Genomic DNA, 27,059 nt, shown 5'->3' with positions numbered 1-27,059 from the left:
AATTAAAAAGATAGAGGTAAGCAAAGGGTAGGAAATAGGCAGGCACATCATCACAACCACAGGACCTCTATGTACACTATATACACTGTGTACAAAACATTAGGAACACCTTCCCAATATTGAGTTGCAAACCTTTTTCCTCTCAGAACAGCCTCAATTTGTTGGGGCATGGACTCTACAAGGTGCTGAAAGCGTTCCACAGGGATGCCGGCCCATGTTGACTCCAATGCTTCCCACAGTGTCAAGTTGGCTGGATGTTTTTGGGTGGTGGACCATTCTTGATACACACGCAAAACTGTTGTCTTGCCCATTCACCCTCTGAATGGCACACACACACTCCATGTCTCAATTGTCTCAAGGCTTAAAAATCCTTCTTTAACCTGTCTCCTCCCCTTCATCTACACTGATTGAAGTCGATTCAATAAGGGATCATAGCTTTCACCTGGTCAGTCTATGTCATGGAAAGAGCAGGTGTTCCTAATGTTTTGTACGCTCAGTGTACAGCATCATTAATACAGCGCTTCACATTGTCACAGCATCAGATTCCTTACTATATAAGACAGAAAAACACAGAACTGCAGGGCATATGAAGAGAAAAACTACTTCAAATGTATCCTCTCCCTCTCATCCAAGTCCCCAATAACCGTCTCTGGCTTGTCACCCTCGCTATTAAATCATAAGAAATCAATCTGTTTTTACAATTGGGTGGCAGTCCAGAAAGCTACAGAATACTAAAATAATCATACATGAGACTCTGAACTGTTTTTGCAATAAACCTATTGTGAGAATGTTTGGAAAGTGTTGCCATTTATGATTGCCTCACACGAAGTCATACCCAATCAGATCAGCAGTTTAATGAGAAACAGATCAATCCTAGTAGCAATACAGAACATGAAGTCAAACATTCAAAGATGCCATAGCAAACTATCCAAGTCAAATCCTAGCAATATCAAATAGCAATATCAAACAGTGTAAAAGCAATTTAGCAAAGGCGTGAAAATGAATTCATTCTTAAGTCCTTGAATTCAGAGTAGTATACGGGATATGTTAAAAAAGCCACACATATATTATACAGTACAATATTTCAACCTTCTTGCAATGTTCATATAACGTTCCCTATGTCTCAACCTCAGGCATTTTCACTATGACGCCTCTGCCACAGCCCCTTTGGGTTTGCCTTATGTCGTGTACCTTATGAACATTCCTATAGAGGTTATAACCAGGGGGAGTCACAACCGGCAGTGTCATTTCTCCACAATATGACAACTCTATGTTGTGCCATTCGTCATCAATAATACTAATATCTGATTGTATGCATTGAACCTCTCTCCCTCCACTCATCTTTCCCCAAATGATCCTCTTCTCCATCAACACTCTCCCAGCTAAACATTCTAGACCAGGGGTAGACAACGTATCGGATGGTCGGGGGGCTGGAACATAATTTGTACACTGCAAACTGACCACAACTAAGCCCAAAAAGAGAGAGAGAACCCTGTAATTTCATACCTTGAATTACATTTAGACACGATCACGTCTCTTTAAAAAAAATATTTGTGGGAATTCTTGGGAACAGATTTCCTAAATTAACAGATTTTTATAAATTAAACTAATTTCTAGCTGAATTTCTGGCCATTTGACAGTTTATTCTGAACCAAAACTTTGAGGGAACCCTGTCCGCAACACTTGTGGGTTTAAGTACATTTGATTACTTCTTCCTCCAGTCAGAGGAGACTTCGCTGGATCAGTCCTTTAGGGCACTTATTTTCTCTTAGTGGTTTAAAACTACATCTACTGAGTAAGGGCACTTCTTAGGACACATCTTATGGCCGTCTCATAATGGTTTCAGTCAGGATCAGGTTACATGACTGATCTTCAATTAGTCCTTTAGAGCACATCATACGGTACTTCATTGAGTGCACGGGGCCCCTCTCATGCTGAAGTGTACTTGTTAGTAGCACGTGAGTTGCTCTGGTCGGAGGCCCGGTCTGTGACTTTGAGCTTCATACAGGACTGCTTCTCATCAATCAACATCTCCGCTGGCAGACACCAGCAACACAGGCATGACTAGAGATAGAGATAGAGAGAGAGAGAACATTAGCTCTTTGTACATACATATAAGCCCATTAGGGGTTAACCCTATTTGGCACGCTGTTTAGATGCTGTGTGTGCGTCTGTCTTACCCTGAAGCAGCTCTTGAAACGCTTGCTGACCATGTAGAGAGCGATGGGGTTGATGCAGGAGTTAAGAGACGCCATGTTGATCCCTATGTAGTCTAGAACCAGGAAGAAACTGGAGAAACACACACACACACAACATGCTATTTCATCTCCTATTTACAATATTAAGGTCAGTGTAGCATGAGTGGGGCACAAAGACATTCCTCACCTGAGCAGTTCACAGCGGTTGGGGTCCTTCTCGTCATAGATGGTGAGCTTGAGGATGCGGCTGAGATGGAGGGGCAGCCAGCATAGAGCAAACACCAGCACCAGGCAGAACACGGTCTTAGCCACCTCACGCCTCTACACACACAGAGATCAATCGATCAGCCAACTAATCCAACTATCTGGCTACAGTGCCCTTCATAAGTAAAAGAGACACATCTAAATGATTTAGGCTGAAGATGAAGGGTGAAGAGAGAGGTTACCTGTTTGAGATGGTCACTCAGGGTGATCTGGACTCCGTTCTTCTTCCTCAGCATCTCACAAGTCATCAGGGTGTAGAAGACGGCGGTAACGGCCAGAGGGAGGCAGAAATACACACTGAACAGCCACCAGTCCTTAGCTGTCTTATAGAACTGGACGAACACAAAGAAAACACCAATAAATACAGGGCACACCGGATAAATGGAAACTCTGTTTAAGGCTACTGCAGTTCACAATGCAAAATACCCATTAGAAAGAGCCACGGACTGTGGAGAAAATCGGACTCTGACTGGTTCTATAGGCTTGGGAGTTAGTTGGGAGCCAAATCCTAATGCTGAAGTATGACGGACGTGAAGAAGCGTGAGAAGGAGTAACCTCAAGCAGACCAAAAGGGTCTGTGTAACGTAGTTCACTTCTGGTAACACGTCACTTCATCTAAAACCTCTTTGGGACGACAACTACAAAAGCTCAACCTATCATCTATTGGGCTCTCTGAGACGCGCGCACACACACACATGCACTCGCACTTGTGACAACACACACACTCAAACCTCCTTATCCAGACAAACAGGTGCCTCAAAAGTCAAATGATTGATTTTTTTCAAATCAGGGTGAGCACAAGGGGAGAGTCGGCAAACTGCCCCTTTCCCACACCAGGCCCCAACCAGGGACACTCCCGATAGCCTACTGTTGTTTGTGTGCGTGCGTTCAAGGTGTGTGCGTGCGGTTCTTGCTTGTGTGCGTACTGTATGTGTGTGTGTTCATGTGTGTGTCTACGCACACTCATAAAGCCTGATTTCTGCATGGGGTGTAGCAGACAGATGCGGAGGTGCTCTCCCTTGTAGTCCATGGCGAGCATGTCGAAGGCTATAGCCTCAGGGACCGCCAGCAGTATGGACAGCAGCCAGATGAGTGCGATCTCTATAGCCGTCCACTTGGGAACACCGATCCCCTTAATACGGTTCCACGACGCTACCGCGCGGTACCTGGGTATAGGAGCAGAGGGGGAGAAACATTAGGGCAACATTTTCTGTGTAGTCAATAAATACAACTGTGTGTGTGCGTGTTAACATACCTGTCAATGCTCAGAGCACACAAGCTCAGCACAGTAATGCCCACTGAAGCTTTCTGGACAAACGGCACTAGTTTACACAGACCTACACCAAATGGCCAATCCTCGGCTAGGAGCTAGGGGTAAAGACAGGGGGATAGAGAAATCAGGGTTATTCCCAATGATCTGTCATGTAATTATATTAACCATATGGTATTTAATGATTACCATGTCGTTTCTATGTAAATATTTTGTAAATAGGCTAGCGGGCCATAACATAAAGCACAACACAAAATTTCGCACTATGCATTTCACGCTATGAATCTACTTCATGATATTGTATAAACAATGAAAGTTTAGATGCTTTTACCAGTCATGAGTAGAAGACAAGAATCTCTATTTGCTAACCTGTATGGGGTTTTTAATGCCTGCTTATGAGGCCTATTGTAATCACATGTGGAGGTTAACACCAAACTGACCCTAGATCAGCATTGAGGGTCAATCTCACCCTACTGTATTGGAATCACATGTGGTGATCATATCTCCACAGCACACAGATATATTCTTCTGGTATGCATTTCATAATTTAAAGTTTGGCCTCCCATTACCCAAATATCTGTAATACTCTATCCAGGGTCGTTCCACCTCAAAAAGCACAAGAAAGAGGACTTCAACACCCACCATCTCAGATTGTTTTGAAATTGTTTCAGTTGTTAGAAAATTAAGATAATCAATTGCACCCACATTGACCATTTTAATTTCTATTCATATATTATTCAATAAATATAGTACCTAACATCCAATTTGAACCATTTTTTTTTTATATATAATGCGTAAGACATGAGAAATTGCAAAAAGGGGCTTTATTACAGACATCAATTATCCTCAGCACCCCCCCCCCCCCCTCCCTTAGACCAGGGCTGCCCAACCCTCTTCCTTGAGATCTACTGTCCTGTAGGTTTTCAGTCCAAACCTAATTTAGCATATCTGTTTCAGCTAGTTAAGGTGTTGTTGAGCAGCTAATTGGTAGAATCAGGTGTGTTAAATTCAGGTTGGACTGAAAACCCACAGGATGATAGATCTCCAGGAAGAGGTTTGGGCAGCCCTGCCTTAGACATCCCAGAGGTGAAGAAGCCGGATGTGGAGGTCCTGGGCTGGCGTGGTTACACGTGGTCTGCGGTTGTGAGGACGGTTGGACATACTGCCAAATTCTCTAAATGACGTTGGAGGCAGCTTATGGTATAGAAATTAACATTCAATTCTCTGGAACAGCTCTGGTGGACATTCCTGCAGTCAGCATCCCAATTGCACTCTCCCTCAAAAATTGAGACATGATGTGATGTCTCAATTGTGACAAAACTGCACACTTAGAGTGACCTTTTTAATTGTCCCCAGCACAAGGTGCACCTTTGAAATGATCATGCTGGTTAATCAGCTTATGGATATGCCACCCATGTTAAATGGATTGGTTATCTTGGCATGGGAGAAATGCTCACTAACAGGCATAAAGAAATTTGTGCACAAAATTTGAGAGAATTGTCTGCAATTTTCCAAATGTATTATTTTTTTTTGCTCATGAAACACTTTAGATGCTGCTTTTATATTTTTGTTCAGTGAACTATTCAAGCATAACAGAGACAGAAGGGGATTTCAGCAGTTAAGGAAAATATGTAACAGTACAGAGACCTATAGCTACTGTGATACAGAGACCTATAGCTACTGTGATACAGAGACCTAGCTACTGTGATACAGAGACCTAGCTACTGTGATACAGAGACCTATAGCTACTGTGATACAGAGACCTATAGCTACTGTGATACAGAGACCTAGCTACTGTGATACAGAGACCTAGCTACTGTGATACAGAGACCTATAGCTACTGTGATACAGAGACCTATAGCTACTGTGATACAGAGACCTATAGCTACTGTGATACAGAGACCTATAGCTACTGTGATACAGAGACCTATAGCTACTGTGATACAGAGACCTAGCTACTGTGATACAGAGACCTAGCTACTGTGATACAGAGACCTATCGCTACTGTGATACAGAGACCTATAGCTACTGTGATACAGAGACCTATAGCTACTGTGATACAGAGACCTATAGCTACTGTGATACAGAGACCTATAGCTACTGTGATACAGAGACCTATAGCTACTGTGATACAGAGACATATAGCTACTGTGATACAGAGACCTAGCTACTGTGATACAGAGACCTAGCTACTGTGATACAGAGACCTATAGCTACTGTGATACAGAGACCTATAGCTACTGTGATACAGAGACCTAGCTACTGTGATACAGAGACCTAGCGCCTGTGATACAGAGACCTATAGCTACTGTGATACAGAGACCTATAGCTACTGTGATACAGAGACCTAGCTACTGTGATACAGAGACCTATAGCTACTGTGATACAGAGACCTATAGCTACTGTGATACAGAGACCTATAGCTACTGTGATACAGAGACCTATAGCTACTGTGATACAGAGACCTAGCTACTGTGATACAGAGACCTAGCTACTGTGATACAGAAACATATAGCTACTGTGATACAGAGACCTAGCTACTGTGATATAGAGACCAAGCTACTGTGATACAGAGACCTAAAGCTACTGTGATACAGAGACCTATAGCTACTGTGATACAGAGACCTATAGCTACTGTGATGCAGAGACCTATAGCTACTGTGATACAGAGACCTATAGCTACTGTGATACAGAGACCTATAGCTACTGTGATACAGAGACCTATAGCTACTGTGATACAGAGACATATAGCTACTGTGATACAGAGACATATAGCTACTGTGATACAGAGACCTAGCTACTGTGATACAGAGACCTAGCTACTGTGATACAGAGACCTAGCTACTGTGATACAGAGACCTAGCTACTGTGATACAGAGACATATAGCTACTGTGATACAAAGACCTAGCTACTGTGATACAGAGACCTATAGCTACTGTGATACAGAGACCTATAGCTACTGTGATACAGAGACCTATAGCTACTGTGATACAGAGACCTAGCTACTGTGATACAGAGACCTATAGCTACTGTGATACAGAGACCTATAGTTACTGTGATACAGAGACCTATAGCTACTGTGATACAAAGACCTGGCTACTGTGATACAGAGACCTAGCTACTGTGATACAGAGACCTATAGCTACTGTGATACAGAGACCTATAGCTACTGTGATACAGAGACCTAGCTACTGTGATACAGAGACCTATAGCTACTGTGATACAGAGACCTATAGCTACTGTGATACAAAGACCTAGCTACTGTGATACAGAGACCTAGCTACTGTGATACAGAGACCTATAGCTACTGTGATACAGAGACCTATAGCTACTGTGATACAGAGACATATAGCTACTGTGATACAAAGACCTAGCTACTGTGATACAGAGACCTAGCTACTGTGATACAGAGACCTATAGCTACTGTGATACAGAGACCTATAGCTACTGTGATACAGAGACCTAGCTACTGTGATACAGAGACCTAGCTACTGTGATACAGAGACCTATAGCTACTGTGATACAGAGACCTATAGCTACTGTGATACAGAGACCTATAGCTACTGTGATACAGAGACCTATAGCTACTGTGATACAGAGACCTATAGCTACTGTGATACAGAGACCTAGCTACTGTGATACAGAGACCTAGCTACTGTGATACAGAGACCTATAGCTACTGTGATACAGAGACCTAGCTACTGTGATACAGAGACCTAGCTACTGTGATACAGAGACCTAGCTACTGTGATACAGAGACCTAGCTACTGTGATACAGAGACCTATAGCTACTGTGATACAGATACCTATAGCTACTGTGATACAGAGACCTATAGCTACTGTGATACAGAGACCTATAGCTACTGTGATACAGAGACCTAGCTACTGTGATACAGAGACCTAGCTACTGTGATACAGAGACCTATAGCTACTGTGATACAGAGACCTAGCTACTGTGATACAGAGACCTATAGCTACTGTGATACAGAGACCTATAGCTACTGTGATACAGAGACCTAGCTACTGTGATACAGAGACCTAGCTACTGTGATACAGAGACCTAGCTACTGTGATACAGAGACCTATAGCTACTGTGATACAGAGACCTAGCTACTGTGATACAGAGACCTAGCTACTGTGATACAGAGACCTATAGCTACTGTGATACAGAGACCTAGCTACTGTGATACAGAGACCTGGCTACTGTGATACAGAGACCTATAGCTACTGTGATACAGAGACCTATAGCTACTGTGATACAGAGACCTGGCTACTGTGATACAGAGACCTAGCTACTGTGATACAGAGACCTATAGCTACTGTGATACAGAGACCTATAGCTACTGTGATACAGAGACCTAGCTACTGTGATACAGAGACCTAGCTACTGTGATACAGAGACCTGGCTACTGTGATACAGAGACCTATAGCTACTGTGATACAGAGACATATAGCTACTGTGATACAGAGACATATAGCTACTGTGATACAGAGACCTAGCTACTGTGATACAGAGACCTAGCTACTGTGATACAGAGACCTAGCTACTGTGATACAGAGACCTAGCTACTGTGATACAGAAACATATAGCTACTGTGATACAAAGACCTAGCTACTGTGATACAGAGACCTATAGCTACTGTGATACAGAGACCTATAGCTACTGTGATACAGAGACCTATAGCTACTGTGATACAGAGACCTATAGCTACTGTGATACAGAGACTTAGCTACTGTGATACAGAGACCTATAGCTACTGTGACACAGAGACCTATAGCTACTGTGATACAGAGACATATAGCTACTGTGATACAGAGACCTATAGCTACTGTGATACAGAGACCTATAGCTACTGTGATACAGAGACCTATAGTTACTGTGATACAGAGACCTATAGCTACTGTGATACAAAGACCTGGCTACTGTGATACAGAGACCTAGCTACTGTGATACAGAGACCTATAGCTACTGTGATACAGAGACCTAGCTACTGTGATACAGAGACCTAGCTACTGTGATACAGAGACCTATAGCTACTGTGATACAGAGGCCTATAGCTACTGTGATACAAATACCTAGCTACTGTGATACAGAGACCTAGCTACTGTGATACAGAGACCTATAGCTACTGTGATACAGAGACCTATAGCTACTGTGATACAGAGACATATAGCTACTGTGATACAAAGACCTAGCTACTGTGATACAGAGACCTAGCTACTGTGATACAGAGACCTATAGCTACTGTGATACAGAGACCTATAGCTACTGTGATACAGAGACCTAGCTACTGTGATACAGAGACCTAGCTACTGTGATACAGAGACCTATAGCTACTGTGATACAGAGACCTATAGCTACTGTGATACAGAGACCTATAGCTACTGTGATACAGAGACCTATAGCTACTGTGATACAGAGACCTATAGCTACTGTGATACAGAGACCTAGCTACTGTGATACAGAGACCTATAGCTACTGTGATACAGAGACCTAGCTACTGTGATACAGAGACCTAGCTACTGTGATACAGAGACCTAGCTACTGTGATACAGAGACCTAGCTACTGTGATACAGAGACCTATAGCTACTGTGATACAGAGACCTATAGCTACTGTGATACAGAGACCTATAGCTACTGTGATACAGAGACCTATAGCTACTGTGATACAGAGACCTATAGCTACTGTGATACAGAGACCTATAGCTACTGTGATACAGAGACCTATAGCTACTGTGATACAGAGTCCTAGCTACTGTGATACAGAGACCTAGCTACTGTGATACAGAGACCTATAGCTACTGTGATACAGAGACCTAGCTACTGTGATACAGAGACCTATAGCTACTGTGATACAGAGACCTATAGCTACTGTGATACAGAGACCTAGCTACTGTGATACAGAGACCTAGCTACTGTGATACAGAGACCTAGCTACTGTGATACAGAGACCTATAGCTACTGTGATACAGACACCTAGCTACTGTGATACAGAGACCTAGCTACTGTGATACAGAGACCTATAGCTACTGTGATACAGAGACCTAGCTACTGTGATACAGAGACCTGGCTACTGTGATACAGAGACCTATAGCTACTGTGATACAGAGACCTATAGCTACTGTGATACAGAGACCTGGCTACTGTGATACAGAGACCTAGCTACTGTGATACAGAGACCTATAGCTACTGTGATACAGAGACCTATAGCTACTGTGATACAGAGACCTAGCTACTGTGATACAGAGACCTAGTTACTGTGATACAGAGACCTAGTTACTGTGATACAGAGACCTAGCTACTGTGATACAGAGACCTAGCTACTGTGATACAGAGACCTAGCTACTGTGATACAGAGACCTAGCTACTGTGATACAGAGACCTAGCTACTGTGATACAGAGACCTAGCTACTGTGATACAGAGACCTATAGCTACTGTGATACAGAGACCTAGCTACTGTGATACAGAGACCTAGCTACTGTGATACAAAGACCTAGCTACTGTGATACAGAGACCTATAGCTACTGTGATACAGAGACCTAGCTACTGTGATACAGAGACCTATAGCTACTGTGATACAGAGACCTATAGCTACTGTGATACAGAGACCTAGCTACTGTGATACAGAGACCTAGCTACTGTGATACAGAGACCTAGCTACTGTGATACAGAGACCTATAGCTACTGTGATACAGACACCTAGCTACTGTGATACAGAGACCTAGCTACTGTGATACAGAGACCTATAGCTACTGTGATACAGAGACCTAGCTACTGTGATACAGAGACCTGGCTACTGTGATACAGAGACCTATAGCTACTGTGATACAGAGACCTATAGCTACTGTGATACAGAGACCTGGCTACTGTGATACAGAGACCTAGCTACTGTGATACAGAGACCTATAGCTACTGTGATACAGAGACCTATAGCTACTGTGATACAGAGACCTAGCTACTGTGATACAGAGACCTAGTTACTGTGATACAGAGACCTAGTTACTGTGATACAGAGACCTAGCTACTGTGATACAGAGACCTAGCTACTGTGATACAGAGACCTAGCTACTGTGATACAGAGACCTAGCTACTGTGATACAGAGACCTAGCTACTGTGATACAGAGACCTAGCTACTGTGATACAGAGACCTATAGCTACTGTGATACAGAGACCTAGCTACTGTGATACAGAGACCTATAGCTACTGTGATACAGAGACCTAGCTACTGTGATACAGAGACCTATAGCTACTGTGATACAGAGACCTATAGCTACTGTGATACAGAGACCTAGCTACTGTGATACAGAGACCTATAGCTACTGTGATACAGAGACCTAGCTACTGTGATACAGAGACCTATAGCTACTGTGATACAGAGACCTAGCTACTGTGATACAGAGACCTATAGCTACTGTGATACAGAGACCTAGCTACTGTGATACAGAGACCTAGTTACTGTGATACAGAGACCTGGCTACTGTGATACAGAGACATATAGCTACTGTGATACAGAGACCAAGCTACTGTGATACAGAGACCTATAGCTACTGTGATACAGAGACCTATAGCTACTGTGATACAGAGACCTAGCTACTGTGATACAGAGACCTATAGCTACTGTGATACAGAGACCTGGCTACTGTGATACAGAGACCTATAGCTACTGTGATACAGAGACCTATAGCTACTGTGATACAGAGACCTAGCTACTGTGATACAGAGACCTAGCTACTGTGATACAGAGACCTAGCTACTGTGATACAGAGACCTGGCTACTGTGATACAGAGACCTATAGCTACTGTGATACAGAGACCAAGCTACTGTGATACAGAGACCTAGTTACTGTGATACAGAGACCTATAGCTACTGTGATACAGAGACCTATAGCTACTGTGATACAGAGACCTATAGCTACTGTGATACAGAGACCTATAGCTACTGTGATACAGAGACCTATAGCTACTGTGATACAGAGACCTAGCTACTGTGATACAGAGACCTATAGCTACTGTGATACAGAGACCTATAGCTACTGTGATACAGAGACCTATAGCTACTGTGATACAGAGACCTATAGCTACTGTGATACAGAGACCTGGCTACTGTGATACAGAGACCTATAGCTACTGTGATACAGAGACCTAGCTACTGTGATACAGAGACCTATAGCTACTGTGATACAGAAACATATAGCTACTGTGATACAGAGACCTATAGCTACTGTGATACAGAGACCTAGCTACTGTGATACAGAAACATATAGCTACTGTGATACAGAGACCTGGCTACTGTGATACAGAGACCTATAGCTACTGTGATACAGAGACCTGGCTACTGTGATACAGAGACCTATAGCTACTGTGATACAGAGACCTAGCTACTGTGATACAGAGACCTATAGCTACTGTGATACAGAGACCTGGCTACTGTGATACAGAGACCTATAGCTACTGTGATACAGAGACCTATAGCTACTGTGATACAGAGACCTATACTATAGCTACTGTGATACAGAGACCTATAGCTACTGTGATACAGAGACCTATAGCTACTGTGATACAGAGACCTATAGCTACTGTGATACAGAGACCTATAGCTACTGTGATACAGAGACCTATAGCTACTGTGATACAGAGACCTATAGCTACTGTGATACAGAGACCTAGCTACTGTGATACAGAGACCTATAGCTACTGTGATACAGAGACCTAGCTACTGTGATACAGAGACCTAGTTACTGTGATACAGAAACCTGGCTACTGTGATACAGAGACATATAGCTACTGTGATACAGAGACCAAGCTACTGTGATACAGAGACCTATAGCTACTGTGATACAGAGACCTATAGCTACTGTGATACAGAGACCTAGCTACTGTGATACAGAGACCTATAGCTACTGTGATACAGAGACCTGGCTACTGTGATACAGAGACCTATAGCTACTGTGATACAGAGACCTATAGCTACTGTGATACAGAGACCTAGCTACTGTGATACAGAGACCTAGCTACTGTGATACAGAGACCTAGCTACTGTGATACAGAGACCTGGCTACTGTGATACAGAGACCTATAGCTACTGTGATACAGAGACCAAGCTACTGTGATACAGAGACCTAGTTACTGTGATACAGAGACCTATAGCTACTGTGATACAGAGACCTATAGCTACTGTGATACAGAGACCTATAGCTACTGTGATACAGAGACCTATAGCTACTGTGATACAGAGACCTATAGCTACTGTGATACAGAGACCTAGCTACTGTGATACAGAGACCTATAGCTACTGTGATACAGAGACCTATAGCTACTGTGATACAGAGACCTATAGCTACTGTGATACAGAGACCTATAGCTACTGTGATACAGAGACCTGGCTACTGTGATACAGAGACCTATAGCTACTGTGATACAGAGACCTAGCTACTGTGATACAGAGACCTATAGCTACTGTGATACAGAAACATATAGCTACTGTGATACAGAGACTTAGCTACTGTGATACAGAGACCTATAGCTACTGTGATACAGAGACCTATAGCTACTGTGATACAGAGACATATAGCTACTGTGATACAGAGACCTATAGCTACTGTGATACAGAGACCTATAGCTACTGTGATACAGAGACCTATAGTTACTGTGATACAGAGACCTATAGCTACTGTGATACAAAGACCTGGCTACTGTGATACAGAGACCTAGCTACTGTGATACAGAGACCTATAGCTACTGTGATACAGAGACCTAGCTACTGTGATACAGAGACCTAGCTACTGTGATACAGAGACCTATAGCTACTGTGATACAGAGACCTATAGCTACTGTGATACAAAGACCTAGCTACTGTGATACAGAGACCTAGCTACTGTGATACAGAGACCTATAGCTACTGTGATACAGAGACCTATAGCTACTTTGATACAGAGACATATAGCTACTGTGATACAAAGACCTAGCTACTGTGATACAGAGACCTAGCTACTGTGATACAGAGACCTATAGCTACTGTGATACAGAGACCTATAGCTACTGTGATACAGAGACCTAGCTACTGTGATACAGAGACCTAGCTACTGTGATACAGAGACCTATAGCTACTGTGATACAGAGACCTATAGCTACTGTGATACAGAGACCTATAGCTACTGTGATACAGAGACCTATAGCTACTGTGATACAGAGACCTATAGCTACTGTGATACAGAGACCTAGCTACTGTGATACAGAGACCTAGCTACTGTGATACAGAGACCTATAGCTACTGTGATACAGAGACCTAGCTACTGTGATACAGAGACCTAGCTACTGTGATACAGAGACCTAGCTACTGTGATACAGAGACCTAGCTACTGTGATACAGAGACCTATAGCTACTGTGATACAGAGACCTATAGCTACTGTGATACAGAGACCTATAGCTACTGTGATACAGAGACCTATAGCTACTGTGATACAGAGACCTATAGCTACTGTGATACAGAGACCTATAGCTACTGTGATACAGAGACCTATAGCTACTGTGATACAGAGACCTAGCTACTGTGATACAGAGACCTAGCTACTGTGATACAGAGACCTATAGCTACTGTGATACAGAGACCTAGCTACTGTGATACAGAGACCTATAGCTACTGTGATACAGAGACCTATAGCTACTGTGATACAGAGACCTAGCTACTGTGATACAGAGACCTAGCTACTGTGATACAGAGACCTAGCTACTGTGATACAGAGACCTATAGCTACTGTGATACAGAGACCTAGCTACTGTGATACAGAGACCTAGCTACTGTGATACAGAGACCTATAGCTACTGTGATACAGAGACCTAGCTACTGTGATACAGAGACCTGGCTACTGTGATACAGAGACCTATAGCTACTGTGATACAGAGACCTATAGCTACTGTGATACAGAGACCTGGCTACTGTGATACAGAGACCTAGCTACTGTGATACAGAGACCTATAGCTACTGTGATACAGAGACCTAGCTACTGTGATACAGAGACCTAGCTACTGTGATACAGAGACCTGGCTACTGTGATACAGAGACCTATAGCTACTGTGATACAGAGACATATAGCTACTGTGATACAGAGACATATAGCTACTGTGATACAGAGACCTAGCTACTGTGATACAGAGACCTAGCTACTGTGATACAGAGACCTAGCTACTGTGATACAGAGACCTAGCTACTGTGATACAGAGACATATAGCTACTGTGATACAAAGACCTAGCTACTGTGATACAGAGACCTATAGCTACTGTGATACAGAGACCTATAGCTACTGTGATACAGAGACCTATAGCTACTGTGATACAGAGACCTATAGCTACTGTGATACAGAGACTTAGCTACTGTGATACAGAGACCTATAGCTACTGTGACATAGAGACCTATAGCTACTGTGATACAGAGACATATAGCTACTGTGATACAGAGACCTATAGCTACTGTGATACAGAGACCTATAGCTACTGTGATACAGAGACCTATAGTTACTGTGATACAGAGACCTATAGCTACTGTGATACAAAGACCTGGCTACTGTGATACAGAGACCTAGCTACTGTGATACAGAGACCTATAGCTACTGTGATACAGAGACCTAGCTACTGTGATACAGAGACCTAGCTACTGTGATACAGAGACCTATAGCTACTGTGATACAGAGACCTATAGCTACTGTGATACAAAGACCTAGCTACTGTGATACAGAGACCTAGCTACTGTGATACAGAGACCTATAGCTACTGTGATACAGAGACCTATAGCTACTGTGATACAGAGACATATAGCTACTGTGATACAAAGACCTAGCTACTGTGATACAGAGACCTAGCTACTGTGATACAGAGACCTATAGCTACTGTGATACAGAGACCTATAGCTACTGTGATACAGAGACCTAGCTACTGTGATACAGAGACCTAGCTACTGTGATACAGAGACCTATAGCTACTGTGATACAGAGACCTATAGCTACTGTGATACAGAGACCTATAGCTACTGTGATACAGAGACCTATAGCTACTGTGATACAGAGACCTATAGCTACTGTGATACAGAGACCTAGCTACTGTGATACAGAGACCTAGCTACTGTGATACAGAGACCTATAGCTACTGTGATACAGAGACCTAGCTACTGTGATACAGAGACCTAGCTACTGTGATACAGAGACCTAGCTACTGTGATACAGAGACCTAGCTACTGTGATACAGAGACCTATAGCTACTGTGATACAGAGACCTATAGCTACTGTGATACAGAGACCTATAGCTACTGTGATACAGAGACCTATAGCTACTGTGATACAGAGACCTATAGCTACTGTGATACAGAGACCTATAGCTACTGTGATACAGAGACCTATAGCTACTGTGATACAGAGACCTAGCTACTGTGATACAGAGACCTAGCTACTGTGATAGAGACCTATAGCTACTGTGATACAGAGACCTAGCTACTGTGATACAGAGACCTATAGCTACTGTGATACAGAGACCTATAGCTACTGTGATACAGAGACCTAGCTACTGTGATACAGAGACCTAGCTACTGTGATACAGAGACCTAGCTACTGTGATACAGAGACCTATAGCTACTGTGATACAGAGACCTAGCTACTGTGATACAGAGACCTAGCTACTGTGATACAGAGACCTATAGCTACTGTGATACAGAGACCTAGCTACTGTGATACAGAGACCTGGCTACTGTGATACAGAGACCTATAGCTACTGTGATACAGAGACCTATAGCTACTGTGATACAGAGACCTGGCTACTGTGATACAGAGACCTAGCTACTGTGATACAGAGACCTATAGCTACTGTGATACAGAGACCTAGCTACTGTGATACAGAGACCTATAGCTACTGTGATACAGAGACCTAGCTACTGTGATACAGAGACCTAGCTACTGTGATACAGAGACCTAGTTACTGTGATACAGAGACCTAGTTACTGTGATACAGAGACCTAGCTACTGTGATACAGAGACCTAGCTACTGTGATACAGAGACCTAGCTACTGTGATACAGAGACCTAGCTACTGTGATACAGAGACCTATAGCTACTGTGATACAGAGACCTAGCTACTGTGATACAGAGACCTATAGCTACTGTGATACAGAGACCTAGCTACTGTGATACAGAGACCTATAGCTACTGTGATACAGAGACCTATAGCTACTGTGATACAGAGACCTAGCTACTGTGATACAGAGACCTATAGCTACTGTGATACAGAGACCTAGCTACTGTGATACAGAGACCTATAGCTACTGTGATACAGAGACCTAGCTACTGTGATACAGAGACCTATAGCTACTGTGATACAGAGACCTAGCTACTGTGATACAGAGACCTAGTTACTGTGATACAGAGACCTGGCTACTGTGATACAGAGACATATAGCTACTGTGATACAGAGACCAAGCTACTGTGATACAGAGACCTATAGCTACTGTGATACAGAGACCTATAGCTACTGTGATACAGAGACCTAGCTACTGTGATACAGAGACCTATAGCTACTGTGATACAGAGACCTGGCTACTGTGATACAGAGACCTATAGCTACTGTGATACAGAGACCTATAGCTACTGTGATACAGAGACCTAGCTACTGTGATACAGAGACCTAGCTACTGTGATACAGAGACCTAGCTACTGTGATACAGAGACCTGGCTACTGTGATACAGAGACCTATAGCTACTGTGATACAGAGACCAAGCTACTGTGATACAGAGACCTAGTTACTGTGATACAGAGACCTATAGCTACTGTGATACAGAGACCTATAGCTACTGTGATACAGAGACCTATAGCTACTGTGATACAGAGACCTATAGCTACTGTGATACAGAGACCTATAGCTACTGTGATACAGAGACCTAGCTACTGTGATACAGAGACCTATAGCTACTGTGATACAGAGACCTATAGCTACTGTGATACAGAGACCTATAGCTACTGTGATACAGAGACCTATAGCTACTGTGATACAGAGACCTATAGCTACTGTGATACAGAGACCTAGCTACTGTGATACAGAGACCTAGCTACTGTGATACAGAGACCTAGCTACTGTGATACAGAGACCTATAGCTACTGTGATACAGAAACATATAGCTACTGTGATACAGAGACCTATAGCTACTGTGATACAGAGACCTAGCTACTGTGATACAGAAACATATAGCTACTGTGATACAGAGACCTGGCTACTGTGATACAGAGACCTATAGCTACTGTGATACAGAGACCTGGCTACTGTGATACAGAGACCTATAGCTACTGTGATACAGAGACCTAGCTACTGTGATACAGAGACCTATAGCTACTGTGATACAGAGACCTGGCTACTGTGATACAGAGACCTATAGCTACTGTGATACAGAGACCTATAGCTACTGTGATACAGAGACCTATAGCTACTGTGATACAGAGACCTATAGCTACTGTGATACAGAGACCTATAGCTACTGTGATACAGAGACCTATAGCTACTGTGATACAGAGACCTATAGCTACTGTGATACAGAGACCTATAGCTACTGTGATACAGAGACCTATAGCTACTGTGATACAGAGACCTAGCTACTGTGATACAGAGACCTAGTTACTGTGATACAGAGACCTAGCTACTGTGATACAGAGACCTAGTTACTGTGATACAGAGACCAGGCTACTGTGATACAGAGACCTATAGCTACTGTGATACAGAGACATAGCTACTGTGATACAGAGACCTATAGCTACTGTGATACAGAGACCTATAGCTACTGTGATACAGAGACCTAGCTACTGTGATACAGAGACCTATAGCTACTGTGATACAGAGACCTAGGCTACTGTGATACAGAGACCTATAGCTACTGTGATACAGAGACCTAGCTACTGTGATACAGAGACCTAGCTACTGTGATACAGAGACCTAGCTACTGTGATACAGAGACCTAGCTACTGTGATACAGAGACCTAGCTACTGTGATACAGAGACCTAGCTACTGTGATACAGAGACAAGCTACTGTGATACAGAGACCTAGTTACTGTGATACAGAGACCTATAGCTACTGTGATACAGAGACCTATAGCTACTGTGATACAGAGACCTATAGCTACTGTGATACAGAGACCTATAGCTACTGTGATACAGAGACCTATAGCTACTGTGATACAGAGACCTAGCTACTGTGATACAGAGACCTATAGCTACTGTGATACAGAGACCTATAGCTACTGTGATACAGAGACCTATAGCTACTGTGATACAGAGACCTATAGCTACTGTGATACAGAGACCTGGCTACTGTGATACAGAGACCTATAGCTACTGTGATACAGAGACCTAGCTACTGTGATACAGAGACCTATAGCTACTGTGATACAGAAACATATAGCTACTGTGATACAGAGACCTATAGCTACTGTGATACAGAGACCTAGCTACTGTGATACAGAAACATATAGCTACTGTGATACAGAGACCTGGCTACTGTGATACAGAGACCTATAGCTACTGTGATACAGAGACCTGGCTACTATGATACAGAGACCTATAGCTACTGTGATACAGAGACCTGGCTACTGTGATACAGAGACCTATAGCTACTGTGATACAGAGACCTGGCTACTGTGATACAGAGACCTATAGCTACTGTGATACAGAGACCTATAGCTACTGTGATACAGAGACCTATAGCTACTGTGATACAGAGACCTATAGCTACTGTGATACAGAGACCTATAGCTACTGTGATACAGAGACCTGGCTACTGTGATACAGAGACCTATAGCTACTGTGGTACAGAGACCTATAGCTACTGTGATACAGAGACCTATAGCTACTGTGATACAGAGACCTATAGCTACTGTGATACAGAGACATATAGCTACTGTGATACAGAGACATATAGCTACTGTGATACAGAGACTTAGCTACTGTGATACAGAGACCTATAGCTACTGTGATACAGAGACCTAGCTACTGTGATACAGAGACCTATAGCTACTGTGATACAGAGACCTATAGCTACTGTGATACAGAGACCTAGCTACTGTGATACAGAGACCTAGCTACTGTGATACAGAGACCTAGCTACTGTGATACAGAGACTTAGCTACTGTGATACAGAGACCTATAGCTACTGTGATACAGAGACCTAGTTACTGTGATACAGAGACCTAGTTACTGTGATACAGAGACCTAGCTACTGTGATACAGAGACCTATAGCTACTGTGATACAGAGACCTAGCTACTGTGATAAAGAGACTTAGCTACTGTGATACAGACCTACACTACGTGGCCAAAAGTATGTGGACATCTTAATGCTACAGCATACAATGACATTCTAGACAATTCTGTGCTTCCAACTTTTTTTATTTTTTTTATTTAACTAGGCAAGTCAGTTAAGAACAAATTCTTATTGACAATGACGGCCTACCAACAGGCAAAATGCCTCCTGCGGGGACGGGGATTAAAAAGAAAAAAGAAATACAATATAAATATAGGACAAATCACACATCACAACAAGAGAGACAACACAACACTACATAAAGAGAGACCTAAGACAACAACACAGCAAGGTAGCAACACATGACAACACAGCATGGTAGCAACACAACATCACAACAACATGGTAGCAACACAACATGGTAGCAGCACAAAACATGGTACAAACATTATTGGGCACAGACAACAGCACATAGGGCTGAAAAGACGAGCTACCCAGGGATGTGTGTGCTTTGGGGACCTTTAACAGAATGTGACTGGCAGAACGGGTGTTATATGTGGAGGATGTGGGCTGCAGTAGATATCTCAGATAGGGGGAAGTGAGGCCTAAGATGGTTTTATAAATAAACATCAACCAGTGGGTCTTGCGACGAGTATACAGAGTTGACCAGTTTACAGAGGAGTATAGAGTGCAGTGATGTGTCCTATAAGGAGCATTGAATGCAAATCTGATGACCAAATGGTAAAGAACATCTAGCTACTCGAGAGCACCCTTACCTGCTGATCTATAAATTATGTCTCCGTAATCTAGCATGGGTAGGATGGTCATCTGAATCAGGGTTAGTTTGGCAGCTGGGGTGAAAGAGGAGCGATTACGATAGAGGAAACCAACTCTAGATTTAACTTTAGCCTGCAGCTTTGATATGTGCTGAGAGAAGGACAGTGTACCATCTAGCCATACTCCCAAGTACTTGTATGAGGTGACTACCTCAAGCTCTAAACCCTCCGAGGTAGTAATCACACCTGTGGGGAGAGTGGCATTCTTCTTACCAAACCACATTACCTTTGTTTTGGAGGTGTTCAGAACAAGGTTAAGGGTAGATAAAGCTTGTTGGACACTAAGAAAGCTTTGTTGTAGAGCATTTAACACAACATCCGGGGAGGGGCCAGCTGAGTATAAGACTATCATTTGCATATAAATTAATGAGAGTGCTTCCTACTGCCTTAGCTATGTTGTTGATGTAAATTGAGAAGAGCGTGGCAGTGGCTGAAACAGCAGATTTTCTGACTTTATACACTGCACTCAGAGAGGTAGTTAGCAAACCAGGCCAAAGACCCCATAGAGACACCAATACTCCTTAGCCAGCCCACAAGAATGTAATGGTCTACCGTATCAAAAGCTTTGGCCAAGTCAATAAAAATAGCAGCACAATATTGCTTAGAATTAAGGGCAATGGTGACATCATTGAGGACCTTTAACTTAGTGGCAACAGTTTGGGGAAGGCCCTTTCCTGTTTCAGCAGACAATGTCCCCGTGCACAAAGCGAGGTCCATACAGAAATGGTTTGCCGAGATCTGTGTGGAAGAACTTGACTGGCCACAGAGCCCTGACCTCAGCCCCATCAAACACATTTGGAATGAATTGGAACACTGACTGCGAGCCAGGCCTAATTGCCCAACATCAGTGACAGACCTCACTAATCCTCGTGACTGAATGGAAGCAAGTCCCTGCAGAAATGTTCCAGCATCTAGTGGAAAGCCTTCCTAGAAGAGTGGAGGCTGTTATAGCAGCAAGGCGGGGACCAACTCCATATTAAGGCCCATGATTTTGGAATGAGGTGTTCGACGAGCAGGTGTCCACATACTTTTGTAGTGTCGCTACTGTGATACAGAGACCTAGCTACTGTGATACAGAATGTGGTCTGAGGAGAAGAATGTATTTGGCTTGCAGACTAGTGTCCGAGCATGATAAGATTCTAGCCTGACGAGTGATTTTGAAAATAAAACAAGCTTACTGGGGCAGCCTGGCCTCAGGTAAAATCACTGAAGAAGCAAAGCCAGAAAAGAATCCATATTACAACCTATGTGTTGTGATAATTGTGTTGTTTGCTCTATAACCTGTTAGTTCATATGCCTTGCGACCGTAATATATAGGCCTAAAGGCCGAGACAATAAGAAGACACAGTGGCAGAATAAATTAAACCACACCTTTGTTTCATCACAAAATCAGAGAGCAACCTCTGTTGGGTGAACTCCACAAGGCATATTGCATGTAACAAACAGTTACATGACCTAATTCAAGAAAGCACCAATTTTAGTTAGCTAGCCACCGGAGGACAACAACACAACGAGATGCAACAATTCAAGTTATTTCTGTGAATTACGTATCGCTCTCAATGTGATGTGATAGGAGTGAAGCCAAATCCAAACTGGCTTCCCTTAACACCTTTTTGCCAGGACCATTCACAGTTCGCTTTCTCAGTTTAGCTCAACGGTATTATTATAATAATTTTTTTTATCAAGCGAGTCCAAATGCTCACTGGCTTCCCTTGCATTCAATCCTAAGGGCGGCAACAATGCCATACTCTTTTAGACCAGACAGCATCAGATACAGTTGAAGTCGTAAGTTTACATACACTTAGGTTGGAGTCAGTAAAACTCGTTTTTCAACCACTCCACAAATTTCTTGTTAACAAACTAGAGTTTTGGCAAGTCGGTTAGGACATCTACTTTGTGCATGACACAAGTAATTTTTCCAACAATTGTTTACAGACAGATTATTTCACTTATAATTCACGGTATCACAATTCCAGTGGGTCAGAAGTTTACATACACTAATTTGACTGTGCCTTTAAACAGCTTGGAAAATTCCAGAAAATTAAGTCATGGCTGTAGAAGCTTCTGATAGGCTAATTGACATAATTTGAGTCAATTGGAGGTGTACCTGTGGATGTATATCAAGGCCTACCTTCAAACTCAGTGCCTCTTTGCTTGACATCATGGGAAAATCAAAAGAAATCAGCCAAGACCTCAGAAAAAATTGTAAACCACAAGTCTAGTTCATCCTTGAGAGCAATTTCCAAACGCCTGAAGGTACCACACTCATGTGTACAAACAATAATACGCAAGTATAAACACCAGCCATTATACCGCTCGGGAAGGAGACACGTTCTGTCTCCTAGAGATGAACGTACTTTGTCGCGAAAAGTGCAAATTAATCCCTGAACAACAGCAAAGGACCTTGTGAAGGTGCTGGAGGAAACAGGTACAAAAGTATTTATATCTACAGTAAAACGAGTCCTATCTCAACATAACCTAAAAGGCCGCTCTGCAAGGAAGAAGCCATTGCTCCAAAATCGCCATAAAAAAGCCAGACTACGGTTTGCAACTGCACATGGGGACAAAGATCGTACTTTTTGGAGAAATGTCCTCTGGTCTGATGAAACAAAAATAGAACTGTTTGGCCATAATGACCATCGTTATGTTGGAGGAAAAAGGGGGAGGCTTGCAAGCCGAAGAACATCACCCCAACCGTGAAGCACGGGGGTGGCAGCATCATGTTGTGGGGGTGCTTTGCTGCAGGTGGGACTGGTGCACTTCACAAAATAGATAGCATCACGAGGAAGGACAATTATGTGGATATATTGAAGCAACATCTCAAGACATCAGTCAGGAAGTTAAAGCTTGGTTGCAAATGGGTCTTCCAAATGGACATTGACCCCAAGCATACTTCCAAAGTTGTTGCAAAATGGCTTAAGGACAACAAAGTCATGGTATTGGAGTGGCCAACACAAAGCCCTGACCTCAATCCCATAGAAAATCTGTGGGCAGAACTGAAGAAGCGTGTGAGAGGAAGGAGGCCTACAAACCTGACTTAGTTACACCAGCTCTGTCAGGAGGGATGGGCCAAATATCACCCAACTTATTGTGGGAAGCTTGTGGAAGGCTACCCAAAACTTTTGAGACAAGTTAAACAATTTAAAGGCAATGCTACCAAATACTAATTGAGTGTATGTAAACTTCTGACCCACTGGGAATGTGATGAAAGAAATAAAAGCTGAAATAAATAATTCTCTATACTATTATTCTGACATTTCACATTCTTAAAATAAAGTGGTCATCCGAACTGACCTAAGACAGGGAATTTTTACTAGGATTTAATGTCAGGAATTGTGAAAAACTGAGTTTAAATGTATTTGGCTAAGGTGTATGTAATTTTCTGACTTCTGGCCTACACATAAAGAGACAGAGGAGCGCTGTTTTGCTCACTCGGATGCTTTCTTGCGTGGAATACATTCAGCCACTTGCGAATTGAAGGACAATTATGAAACACAGACACGAAAGACTACATTATTTTATGTTTATTTGTATTTTAGGTAATTTTGGGGGGGGGCATCCATGAAAACACCCCACTGCCGGCCTCAGAGCAATGCAAAATAATACTTTACGTATCCCCCCCACCCCTCCTTGCCCTTAGAACAGCCTCAATTCGTCGGGGCATGGATTCTACAAGGTGTCGAAAGCGTTCCACAGGTATGCTGGCCCATGTTGACTCCAATGCCTCCCACAGTTGTGTCATGTTGGTTGGATGTCCTTTGGGAGGTCGACCATTCTTCGTGAAAATCCAGCACCGTTGCAGTTCTTGACACAAACCGGTGCACATGGCACCTACTACCATACCCCGTTCAAAGGTACTTCAATCTTGTGTCTTGCCCATTCATCTTCTGAATGGCACACATACACAATCCATGTCTCAATTGTCTCAAGGCTTAAAAATCTTTCTTTAACCTGTCTCCTCCCCTTCATCTACACTGATTGAAGTGGATTTAACAAGTGACACCAATAAGGGATCATAGACTGACCAGGTGAAAGCTATGTCACGGAAAGAGCAGGTGTCCTTAATGTTTTGTACACTCAGTGTATGATACCTACTAATGATGTAGTTACTTGAGACAGAAACAAAAGTGGGGAGGATGGGTGGGAGTAATCCACTACAGTCTAGCAATCCAAAGGTTGCATGTTCGAGTCGCATCGGGGACAACTGTAGCATTTTAGCTAACGCTTCCCTTAACCCTTATTCTAAACTAAACCCAATTCACCTAATCTGCTACCTTTTGTCTTTAGTTCCCCTAACCACCAACATCAATAATTCTCCCTTGTTGTTATAGCGCAACTTGGTCTCAGATAAAGACGTGTAATACTACACATCCTCAAAGATGTAAGATAAGTTACATCATCCAATTCGTATGCTATTGTATGACCGGGTAAGACGTACACGGACAGAGAAAACATTTTTGACCCAATATTACAGTACAGCCTGTTTCTCACCTTGTACCACTTGACCACTGTGTGGATGTGCGTGTGTGTGCATGGTGTGTGTGCATGGTGTGTGTGCATGGTGTGTGTGCATGGTGCGTGCGCATGGTGCGTGCGCATGGTGCGTGCGCATGGTGCATGCGCATGGTGCATGGTGCATGCGCGTGTGTATCTTATGTTGGCGTGTGCTTGATTGTTCTCACCTTGTACACATTGATGGGAATATCGATCACAATGTGCAGCAGGTCTCCCAGCGCCAGGCTGGCGATGAGAATGTTGGGGCCATTGCGCATGCCCTTGTTCTTGTAGATGATTCTTAGGAGCGTGAAGTTCCCGATAATACCGACTATGAACACGAGACACGATACCACAGTGTTGATGTACTTAAATGTGTCTCTGATCTCGGTAGGCCCCGAGCACATCGGCGGTAAAGGCCGCATGTGCCGAGGAGCGGAGACATTGGCGTTGAACCTCGCCAGGCTCTCTCTACCAGAGACTACTGGTTTCTGTGTGGCGGACGGCAGGACTTCTGGTTGGTTGGGCTCGTTGGCTTGTCCGTTAACCACGAGGAGATGTCCCGCCAGGAGAACCAGCGGGAAACAGATGAACAAGGTCTTCGTCATAATCATTCCCGATCTCTCATTGGCTGCTCTGAAACGTGAAATCTTTAGGCTGTCATTTCAAAACAGGAACACAGCCCAAAATACCCCCCCCCCCCCAATTGCAGCTAAGAGTTCAATGTAACGAGACATGAGCAGGTGAATGTCAGAAGAAAACTTTTCTTACCTGCAAGATGGAAAAATGCTTCTCTTAAGATACCTTGAGTAACAGTTTGCTTTGGTAGGCCTCCTCTCCCAGTTGAGAATAAAACGTTTGAAAACGACTTCCCCAACTTATATAGAAGGGCAGTAATGGTTACAGAAAAAAACGGAATTATTCCAAATTTATGTCATGGTCATCTTGTCCAAACGCTCCTCATCAATTCTCTTCCCACGTCCACATGATGTTTTGCTGTTGATCCTTGTCTGGTAGTTGTTGGCATGTGTGCTCTACTAGGTCTAAAGTTTAAACATATGTTATATCTCAGTGAGACAAAAAACAGGTCAAATAGCCCAAAAAGTTATAGAAAATGAATCAAAATGTCCAATTTGATGGTACAGACTTCTATCCTTTTCTGGTCCCGTTACCCTACTGGCTCCGTGCGCAGACCACAGTCTAACAACTTTAAATCCTTGGGCACTGTCATCCGTTACAGCGATTACTGCCTCCACTTGACCCCTCCCTTCTTCAGAGAGAAAGAACAATCCAGTGGATAGAATTTAGTGTATGCCAGCGGGATAGCTGCTTAAAACGTATTTATTGTTCAATAAAGTGAGGGGAAGAACATATTTTATGACCGTGGAACATTGTGCCCTGTTACGACTGTGACTGAGGTGCATCTTGTCACCATGGGACAGGAGTCAGGGCAAGACCTCTCAGATTATAGCCTTCGGCCATTTTACAGGAATTCCTCCATCCAACTGAAAAACAGCTGAAAGGTTAGGCTTGTCTGGATTTTTCCTGATTCAGAGTTATGGAGTTCAAAATCCTGTATTTATCTTAACCACGGTTTGGGAGATAATACTATATTCGATTCTGTAGGATCTATATTCTATCCACACCAGCGGCTGTTTTCCAAGAGCTGTACTGTTCGCTGCCATAATACCGTCACTACCAGATGGGTTTATTCCTGTGATTGATCACTG

At 43.1% G+C, this 27,059-nt stretch overlaps 1 protein-coding gene across 1 annotated transcript; it reads right to left on the bottom strand.

The window, feature by feature from the left end:
- Positions 1-840: 840 nt before the first annotated feature.
- LOC120019993 (endothelin receptor type B-like) lies at positions 841-27,011 on the bottom strand. Its single transcript, XM_038963411.1, has 8 exons — positions 26,101-27,011; positions 25,518-25,965; positions 3,718-3,830; positions 3,424-3,628; positions 2,645-2,794; positions 2,386-2,519; positions 2,181-2,289; positions 841-2,064 (listed from the first exon to the last, which is right to left on the bottom strand). The coding sequence occupies exons 2-8, from the start codon at positions 25,941-25,943 to the stop codon at positions 1,930-1,932; spliced, it is 1,272 nt and encodes a 423-aa protein (XP_038819339.1). The 5' UTR covers positions 25,944-25,965; positions 26,101-27,011; the 3' UTR covers positions 841-1,929.
- Positions 27,012-27,059: the final 48 nt, after the last annotated feature.

This window comes from Salvelinus namaycush, chromosome 25 (genome assembly GCF_016432855.1).
Source record: "Salvelinus namaycush isolate Seneca chromosome 25, SaNama_1.0, whole genome shotgun sequence".
Lineage (NCBI taxonomy): Eukaryota > Metazoa > Chordata > Actinopteri > Salmoniformes > Salmonidae > Salvelinus > Salvelinus namaycush.
This window is presented reverse-complemented; position numbering and strand designations above follow the sequence as displayed.